The 10,508-nt window shown below is 44.6% G+C and overlaps 1 protein-coding gene across 1 annotated transcript in view; it reads left to right on the top strand.

The window, feature by feature from the left end:
- LOC109287600 (VPS10 domain-containing receptor SorCS1) overlaps window positions 1–10,508 on the top strand; it is a 513,813-nt gene that overhangs the window by 478,633 nt on the left and 24,672 nt on the right. Inside the window, exons 22-23 of the mRNA XM_019502777.1 lie at window positions 3,518–3,630; window positions 8,054–8,185. Coding sequence (XP_019358322.1) covers window positions 3,518–3,630; window positions 8,054–8,185 — 245 coding nt within the window. The remainder of the gene's footprint in view (window positions 1–3,517; window positions 3,631–8,053; window positions 8,186–10,508) is intronic.

Genomic DNA, 10,508 nt, shown 5'->3' with positions numbered 1-10,508 from the left:
AAAATCTTTAGAAAAAATATGAAAGGCAGACCATTCCAAAACTGTTTTGAGCCTGTCTCTAGGGGAATGGAGTCCAAGGGAATATATAATATTTTCTAGCTAGCTAGCTATCTCTATTAGTGGTGTTTCAATTTAATCATAGAAAAATGTTGATTTTGGGTTACTTTTTTAGAATTGAAAACTGGGGAGAGATATATATATGTATATTTTTTTATCAGAGAAAATCAGGATCCCTGCTTATGAAGTATTGACTAGAGAGATACTCAAGCAGCTAAGTTACAAGCAGCAGCATAGTTGTGTTAGGATGGCGCAGTGCAGATCTGAGTGGTTTAGGCCTAGCTGGGAGGGTAGAAAGAGTTAATTTTAGAAATCTCCTAGAAAATAGCTGAATGGCTGATCCAAGCAGTAGAAATAAGGCCCTGATGTATCAAAATGTAAAATATACCAGTCCCTGCATGGGAATTGCTGAGGGGAATAAAGTAGCAAAAGAATGATCGCTCTGTGCCTGGTTGCCTTGGCACCAAACCAGATCAGTTAGGCATGTACCTGTAATAATCAAATTTAAAACATAATGTATCAAATGGAGAATGTAAACGAAGGGAGAATGCCAGGTATTGAAAGGTACACACTTGGCATGAGATCAGTGTTTGGATTGGCTAGTAAACCTGCGATCAGAAAATGCATTTGTGCTGCTGACAGTGCAGGACTTGCGATTGGATTATTCAGGGAACTAGGTACAAGATATGCAATCTTGAAAGGCTTCAAATCTGTGTACCCTTACAACTGTCCCATCAGCTTGATCACCTGCCTGCAGAGTAGATCAATACTCTTCTGATTCCTAATCTCAATGTGTCTGTTAGAAGCTACCGTTGTCAGGCTGGTTTTTGCAATATGCAATGGGAGTAAACGCTTTCCTTTGTGCAAGAAAACTGTGGATTTCCCCGTCCCTTCTTTACAGCTCTTTGTGATGACACGTAGGCCCAAGTCGTAGTGTTCGTCTCAGGTTAAAGGGGAAACAATTCTGGGCAGCCCTTTCCAAGTATTGGAAGTGCTTCTCTGCATAGCATCACAGAAAATGAGGATTGGCAGGGACCTCAGGAGGTCACATCTAGTCCAAACCCCTGCTCAGAGCAGAACTGTCCACAACTAGATCATCCCAGCCAAGGCTTTAACAAGCCAGGACTTAAAAACCTCCAATGATGAAGAGTCCACAACCTCTCTGCACAGCCTGTTCAAGTGCTTTACAAACCTCTCACGAGAAAGGTTTTTCCTAATATCTAACCTAAACTTCCCTTGCTGCATGATAATGTTGTGTCTGGACATAGGGAGGCTGAACACCTGTACACTACACAAAAAGGATGATACAGACTCTCCGGTTCCACGGCTTTTCAATGTTATTTCACACGAAAGCTGCTCTCTGAGTTGAAAATGCACAAGTACAATTGTGCTCGTCAGAGCGGCTGTAAAATCTCCATCCATTTGGTATCCTCAGAAGTTTACTGTAGCATTTCAGCTAAACTTTCAGTTCGAACCCCCTGCTGCTCAGCGTGTTTAAGTAATTATAATACTGCTTCATTTTTTCTCAAGCGATGCTGCAGAGTGTTTCATTTGCATCTTTCCATAAAGACGAACCTCCTAATTGATAGCTGTGTTGCCTGCATATGGGTAAAGAAAAGAAAGAAATCACAGCAGGATGCGGGAGAGTTTCGCCCCCATCGTGGGGCACTCCATCTCGTTTGGCATTTGACAAACTGATTTTTTATTCTTTGCCAGGTATTATCTGCTGTAATTCATGGCAGTGGCCTATAAAATAGCCTGTGAACAGCACCATATTATCATTTGCTTCACAGGCTTCAGTCCAGTATCCAGGGTTGAGTATTGACTTGGCATTCTCATGGACATGCCAGAGAGTGAACATTTAAATGAACTTTTTCTCTGCTGGACATGGTTTTTACAGGGCAAGATTTAAGGCATGGTAAGTTTACAATGCCACCACCACCTATTCCTCTGATAAACACTGAACGTCTGTACTGGTACTGGGACAGCTGCCCAATTTGTCAGCATGGGAGCAGAGCGCTGTTGGTGACCGCAGCAGCCGGAAGAGCAGCCAACCTTCATCACAATTGTTATCCCATAACCTTGAGCTGGAGCAAGGGAGACTGAGCCCAAGGACAAAGAGCTTCATTTGGAGAAGCTGCAGAAGAAGCTGGAGTATGAAGGTTGCCAGTGACAGAGAATTTGAGGTTGAAGTGTTTCAGGACTCCAGATATGGGTCCCATAGGAGTCCCTGGATTGCAAAGCATCAGCAGGGTTTTGGGTCACCCTGGCCAGCGAGGAGTCTACCTGGCCTCAATGGCTGTTGAATTCTTTTACTAACATAAAATTCACAGAGACAATGTGTTCAGAAGGATTATAAAATGGCATAACACCTTTGACTTTCCTGGCACAACATCAGTTTATTCCAGCTGAGCATCTGCCCTCCCCAAAACTGACAGCTGCACATTCCCATCCTCGAAATGCGTGAGCAGTTTTAAAATTGAGAACATCAAAGCACTCGTGAGCATAACATAGTCTAAATGTACCGTGGGCAACATCTGGAACAAGGGTGTGGCAGAGAAGCACGCATTTATGTGTTTTGCTGAGCAATGGTGGGTTGCCAAATCGTAGCCCAGTAGGTAGATAGCAGGTAGATGTCAGTTCTTTGTGGCATTGTGGTAGTTTTCCTCACTGCTTTTACACTGAAGAAAGTAGGGACTGAATGCCTGGTCATGAAGGGCAGGGGGCAGTGCCAGATGCATTACTTTTGGATCCCATTTTGCTCTGGGGTCGTTAACCTGGACCTCACATTCCCCTACACAGAGCTGGTAAGAGTCAGATGGGAATTCTTCAGACAAGCAGAGTCAATTGAATTTTGTTATAGCAGTGAAGCTGCTGAGGGACTTGCTCTTGGGTTAGTTGAGAGGCCACCTTATATATCAATATATTTGTAATAGCATCTTAAAAACGGTGCCCGGATCTCTGTGCGAGTCTCATTGCCCTTCAACAAGAAAGTAGCAAATGTCTGTCAAACTGATGATTATTGAATTGTGGCTGGATATTGATAAGGGATGGGGTAGGTGAGTATGGTTTACTGGCATACACCGTTTGTGGTGCTGAAATGCCCATGACTTTTGAGTAGATGCATGTTAGAAATTGAAATAAATAGTTATACACAGTGTGCTGCACTGGACATAAACAGGGCTAATGTATCAGTTGATGTAAATGGAAGTAGCTCCTTGTCTATACTTGGTGAAAATCAGCATAACTGTGGGCTTCACTGCAGCTACATCTGTTTACGTCGGTTGAGGGCCTGTTGCATTGTAACTGCTTCTCACTGAGGTGGGATTACCATGTTATCTAATTATCCTGTGTAGCCTGCATTGCAATATGGTTTAGTAGATGGATAACCACGGTGAGATCCAGCTTCAGTTGTGTGTCAATGAATGTATTTACAGCAGCTGTGGCCTTGTCTCCCCAGAGCGATTCCAGTCTCTCCGTTTGTCCTTCTCTCCAAACCTGGATGACTACAACCCAGATATTCCAGAGTGGAGACGGGATATCAGTAGAGTGGTCAAGAGAGCTCTGGTAGAGGTAAGTGATAAAATACATTTTAAATCGGTTCATTTCTTCATCTACCATCTCAGTTTCTTCTGACCTTCAATCTGAACAACAGAACGATGCCCTCAAAGTCTTTATAAAGCCAGTAGATGCTTGACAGCGTCACACACACTTTGAGGTCTGCTGAAATAATATGATAGAGGTACATATGAGCAACTGTAGATATGCTCATATGCTGTATGTTTTATTTTGTGGACAGCAGCGTATTTGGGGTTAGGTCAAAATCCCAACCTTCAGCTGTAAAGGGCAGCATTCGTGCTTCTTAGTTACAGGGGCTATGGTAGAGGGAAAAGTATATAATGACCAAATTCTTCCATATATAATTCTGCACTGTATTTCTTCACTTTGCTGCTGTCCTTATATTTCAGTAGGATGCAGTGGCATCCCAAAAGAGCATCAGCATTACAGAAAGGGAAGTTTAGGATAGATATAAGGTTACTACCCTCTCTCACAAGGAGGGTAGTAAAGCAGTGGAGCAGGCTATGCAGAGCAGTGGTGGACTCTCCATCTTTGGATATTTTAAGACCCAGCTAGATAAGCCTTGGTTGGGATGATATAGTTGAAGATGCTCCTGCTTTGAGCAGGGGATTGGACTAGATGTGACCTCCTGAGGTCCCTTCCAACCCTCATTTTCTATGATCCCATGTTTCTAATGGTTGGACAAGATGTATGAAGTAGTGAAGGTGGGTTTTCTCATATACTGATGCACCATCCATGTGCCCAATGTGTAGCATCAGGTACATGGGCCCATGGGCGACAGGTGCCACTTTAGTTGGGGGGGCATGTGCCCCTCCAGCAACTGAGGTGGGGTTTCCCCCACGGCCAATCTCACTGACCACGGTCCCCCTGTGGCAAAATTCACCAACCAGGAGGCAGCCATGGCGCTCCAGGAAGCAGCTGTGGTGCTACATCTGGCACTCCCACTCCCCGGCAAGTGCTTGCAGGGGGGCACCGCTTGCCCCCCAGTCCATCACCTAAATGGGGAGTGTGGCCAGTCAGGGGGTGCACCAGCACTCTCAGGGGGTGCACGTGCATCCCTGTGCACCCCCTACATATTGCCACTGCATGGGCCAGCACTAGAAGTGTATTCTTCTTCATAAACAGAGCCATGTGCACATGGGAAAGTTCCGGAGGTGCATTTTCCTCTATATACACAATGCACTATCACTGATTTTGGCTTAAAAATAGTATTATGAGGCTGAAGACTAGTGATTGTAATGAAAAGAGTGAGAGAGGTTTTACCAGTTACTGTAGACAACAGGTGCCATGATAGATATGGACTCAACAGAAGAATGTCTGTGCAACAGAATTGTAAACCTGCGTGTGTAAACATGCATACATGTAATTTATACCTACAGCTCTGGGGTGGTAAGTGTGCAATTCATGCACACAGCTTTTCTGCTAATTGTCTTGCTAGTTATTTGCCCAGCTGGTGCCACAAATACAACCTTACTAAATGCACATGCAAATAGTGTCTGTGCATTGTGGGAGGAGTATTTCTATAACTCGATCCCCAGCAGTTGTTTATCTTTAAAGACATTTTCAGTGAACAACACTGAAAACCTCCTTAAACCACAGAAGAAGAAAGGTAAAAAAAAAAGAGAAAATCTTTCTTTGGGGTTTGTTTTTTAATCTTCTGAACATTGGATTTGATGTACTTATTTGATGATCCATTTAACTTCTGGATGGCTTTTCACAATATAATCAATCCAATAAAACAAGATCAAGGCACTAAAAATAGATGATAAACCTAGGGTACCTAGGCTATCATTCAGAACAAAAGTGATTCAAAAACACAACCTTTGGGGGTTTTAATTTATTTAAATGTTTGGGGTTTTTTTATTAGGGTTGATTTGGAAAGAAAGGAGGCTGTAACAGCTAGTCACATTGCTTCATATAGCTGGATGATTTACCTTAAATATTCTGTATGGGGAAATCCTATAAAAATTACAGTCAATATAGTTTCCTAGATAATAAACAGGGTGTATAAAATCAAGTAAAAACCTAAATTATTCAGTAGATAATGAACAACAGAGACTCCCTATCCCTGAAGGAGGATGATTGTGCCCAAAAGCTTGCAAAGAACTTTTTTTCAACCTGCTCAGTTGGTTTAGTAAAAGATATCACATCTGCCCAAAAAATCTTGCCTGCCCACGTCCTCAGACCAACATGACTACAATGAAAAACTCAATAGATAATGATATGCTTGCTGTAAAATTGTTATACCAACCTAAACGTACTATCCTTATTATGGCATCCCATAGGAGATTTCTTTACTAAATTCTGCCGGTCTCTGCTGTGTATCAGATTATAATATTCTCAACTAGAGATCACCCCAACACTGAATTTGTCATGAACATGCCACCACCCCATGGGTCTCTGGGGGATTGTATCCTGCTTCCAGCAACGTCTACTACCTGCTGTTGCAAAAGATTAGAATGCACCCAAAATGCATCATCAGCCAAAATTTTAAAAGAGAAAAATTCTTTCCTGACTGCTGCAGGTGGTCACTGTCACTCCAATACTCATAGGTCACCTCTAGATGAGCGTGGCCATATGGTATTTGGTGCTGCAGACATGTCTGCAGCACCACATACTGCACATTCAGTTGATCTCTGCACTGCAAGGGAACAGCACGGGGTGCAGGGGGTTGACCCCTGAATATCCACGGGTCAAAAACGTGCAAAAAAAAACAAATCCAAAAAAATGTCATGGCACATGTGGGGGCAGGACATGCCACTAAAAATCAGAGCCTGGCTAGCTGGAGCAACACTCCAGCTGCTGGCCAAACTCTGACCAACAGGATCACTGGTGCTGCAGCCCTAGGACCCCACTCCCACCCCCTAGGACACCAGGTAAAGCTGCTGGGGTCAGCTCAATGTTGGCCCAGCCTCCCCTACCCCACCTGGGTAACTAGCTGCATGCCAGAGGGTTCATGGCACAGGAATTGCCTGGGGGCAACTAGCAGTGTCACAAGGTGTCCCGCTGCTAGTTGTCCTCGGGGTACCAAATGTCTGCACTTGTCTGGATGTGGCCATAGTTTTCATCTGAGCCTCTTAGGACAACTACAAAGTCATGCACAAGTAATCCAAATGTAGTGGATGAAAGACCTGCCTCCATCGGATTCTAAAGTGCATATAAACAAAATGGGATGTGCTTGTGTTTTTAGCCTTGCCTATATTTACAGTGCTAAACATACCACGTAGAACACAACTTTCTTGCCTGGGTAAAAATACATGTTCACTTTCCTATCCCTAACCTATTGCCTTGTCCAGCACAGTGTCCAGCAACACACAGCAGCACCAGCAAGGCTGCAGGGTCACTGCAGGCCACCGCCTGGCTTAGCCTTGGCAGTGGAGGTCATTAATAATCTGAAATACCTCAGCTCAGGTGGGGAACAGCAGTCAGAAAGGTTTTTTGTCACTGTCTATTCCTTCAAGGAGCAGGTATTCTTAGTCACAGCCCCTGTAACTAACTACTGGGTTAATAATCTAAAATTTTTAACCCTGAGCATGTGCAAAGGCAGGTTAGTAGACCGTGTCCAAAGCACTCTGTGTTTTTTTTTATCAAAGTGGCAATATTGACTAAATATATGCACCATTGAGGTTCAGAGATCCCTGCTGCTTCATTTCACTCTGCTTGATCTTGTTCTGCAATGTGTAGGTACAGACAGAGAGGAGAGTGAATTGCTGTGGGTGGGTCATTCAATTTGCTGATTTAAAGTAACGGGTCTGGTTCTGATCTCACCCACATTGGTTTTGCACTTTGTAACTCCATAGCGGTGGATGGAGTTCCTTCTGATTTACTCCCATGGAAATGAGATCTGAAGGAGACAGTAGGTGTTCTTTTCAAAAAGCTTTGGATTATTGTTGAGAGGAGATAATGGTGCCAAAGAGATGATAATAATGAGCTTTTACATCCCAAATCTACTCATGTTAGTAGACATAGGAAGTCAAAGCCAGCTAAGCTAACTTGAAGTAAATTGGGATTTGTTTTGTCTTCGTGTCACCCCCCCTAAACCTCCAACTCTTTCAGCACATCTAGAACATGCTGCTCTGAAGTGACCCTGGGCTGCTACAGCAGTAAGAATTGAGGAGTAGAGCAGCTCTGTTTGCACGCAAAGTTATTCAATAACTTCCTTTAGTATGTGGGATAATAATCTAAGCAGGAGGGGACCATAATGAGGAGGTCACGGTGCACAGATAACAGGGTACAATGTAATGATACTATCCCTGACTTCAAGCTGCAGTGTTGTTCGGTAATATCCATACTCTTTCTAACCAAGAGACAGACGCATACCCTACATACTACTTATGTGGACTGAGATGCTCAACAAATAAGCCGTCAGTGTTCGGTTTGATAGTTTTTTACCTATCACTGACTCTCTCCATGCCAGGCTACTGAGATTCCAAGCAAGCACATTTTGGTTGCGGTACTCCCTGGCTTGCCCACATCTGCTGAGCTCTTCATTTTACCATATCAAGATACCACAGGAGAAAACAAAAAGACTGCAGAAGACCTAGAGCAGGTATTGTTTCCATTTCCAATAGGTATGCGTGTATATGTGCATGTGTTCATGTGCTGGGTAGATTTCTGAGACAATATGTTGCCGTTCTGTTGGGTTCACTGGAATCAATTCCATGGTGTTAGTTCCAGCTAAGTCCTGTTTTGCTTTGCTTTGGCAACCCAATAAGGGCCAGGCTGTGGTGGGCCCGTGGGGGGCACTCCTGCGCTGAGCTACCCGCCTCACTGTGCCCGATGAAAACCCCACTTCGGGTGTCTTCCCCTGGGGCATCCATCTGACTCCCTTCCTGGAGCACGCTTGCAAGCCTAGGACAATCGCTGCCACCACCCGGACCTAGGTCTCTTTTAGGGCTCTGTGCCACCCGGGGTACACAGACCCTGCTGACCTTGGGGTGCTTTGCTCACTGGTAGTATTTTTGGGTGCTCCTTACAGCCTGGAGCCACCCAGGCTGCTTTCAGATAATAAACAGCCAAGCTCCCCTAGGAGTGAGAAGGCCTGTCCCTCCTCTCAAATATTCTCAGCTAGGTCTGCTGTATAAGATAGCTTTTATTAATCAGAGAGAGAGGGATTGCAGGAAGAGTACAAGATAGAAGAGTATTAGAAAAACAACATCTTGAGCAAAACAGAACAGGCTTGTTGGCCCTTTTGATATGCTTCTAGTTCACTGAATCTTAGTCTCTGGATGAACTTGTGAGTAACCTATCTGAAAGTTACCCAGTAACTTGATTGAGCTTGCTCTGGAGGCCTCAGCTTTGTGTGTGTGTTTCCAAGGATGTCTCCCGCCTCCATGATGGGGTGACCCCTTTTCATAACTTTTTGTGACCTCATCACTAAGTCCCAACCAGAAGCAGGTCCACTGGATGCTGACCAGTGCTTTTAAAGGACCAGGTGAGGTGACCTGGCCATTTGGTGGGCACTCTGAAGACAAAGAAAGAATGAGTTCCCCCCTCCCTCTAAAATTTCCACCACCCAGTCACGTAGGCTTAGTGGTAAATGAAACGGGGGTGGGGTGCGGTGGGAGGGTGGATGGGGGGCACTGTCTGCTTACTGCGGGGGGGCGTGATTTCTCCATGCAGACTGCCTCGATGAGGTAGCTGGGGAGTCCCATGAACTGGGGGAATCCTCTAGTGATGACATGATGATGGCGTAAATGTGCATAATTTCCTCTTTCCCTGTGAGCAGCAGTCTAGGTCAGGCAGGGAGAGGAGCAGGCAAGTTAGAAGTCCCTGGGGGATGGGTTTGATGCGAGTTAGAGCAACCCTGAGGCTGCTGAGTGAGGAAGAGGGCCTGGCCAGGCCCTGGAGAATGGAAATGGGTAGCAAAGCTGGATAGACCATAGCTTCATGGACTTTGAAGTCCTGAAGAAAGAAGCCATTACATCATTTTCACAAAGCATAGGGGATGGAGTCATTGTGGAATGGCCTGAAAGGCGAGGGACAGAAGTTGCATATAAACCAGTTTAAGTGTTCAGAAACCAATTTAAACCTTTAACAGAATGGAAGTTCAGTGTACATAAAATACTTTCAAAGTGGCCCAAACTGGTTTTAGATTAACCTGGATGGATATAGTATCAGACTTAACTGATTTATGTCCAACCAGCGTATGGAACTTCTGTCCCAGATGAAAGAGTCTATGACAAACACCAGACGACGAGCAAACTGTGGGCATTATTTCAGCATGTGAGAAGCGCCCCATCTGGGAGATGGCTATCACTGTATGCATGCTTGTAAGTGTGGGCTTTGCAGGGACTGAGGCTCAGCATGAGTTAAAGGGACTCAGCACCCCATAGGATCAGCCCCAGCATTAGGCCCAGCCTTTAGCACAGCTGATCTCCTCTTGTTAGTCAACACCTCTCAGGACAGTGCTGTCAGTGAATGGACAGATAAACCAATCACTTCAATTGGCAGCTAAATCCACATGATTTCCCCCACCTCCTTTCATGTCCACCTTAAAAGCTGTTGCTCAGATTGGTGTGTAATTCGTTCGCCCCTGGCGTTATTGGTTTGCAATCCTGCGTTAACTGAGTCCTGTTAACAGAACCGCTTGGTCACCCCCTACGTTCTCCTTGCTCAGCATCCTCAGCCTTCTTCCTCCTTGATAAACTACTCATCTCTGTAATTTTCCTCCCATCCAACTTCCAAACAGTGGCATAGAAGATTGAGTGCCCTGCAAAATCCCCTCCCTCCTTCCATCATAAATTGGCGAGCAAGGCAGTGAGCAAAATATCAAATTTACAGCTGGCTCGGCTCCCCCTGGCATTCAGCTGCTTATTGTATTCTGCAAATTCTTATTTTTATATATATATATATATATATATATATATATA

Source organism: Gavialis gangeticus, unplaced genomic scaffold, assembly GCF_001723915.1.
Source record: "Gavialis gangeticus isolate Ggan-Ray unplaced genomic scaffold, GavGan_comp1, whole genome shotgun sequence".
In the NCBI taxonomy this organism is placed as follows: Eukaryota; Metazoa; Chordata; order Crocodylia; family Gavialidae; genus Gavialis; species Gavialis gangeticus.
Note: the sequence above shows the minus strand (reverse complement) of the source record. Positions and strands in the feature narration are given on the sequence as shown.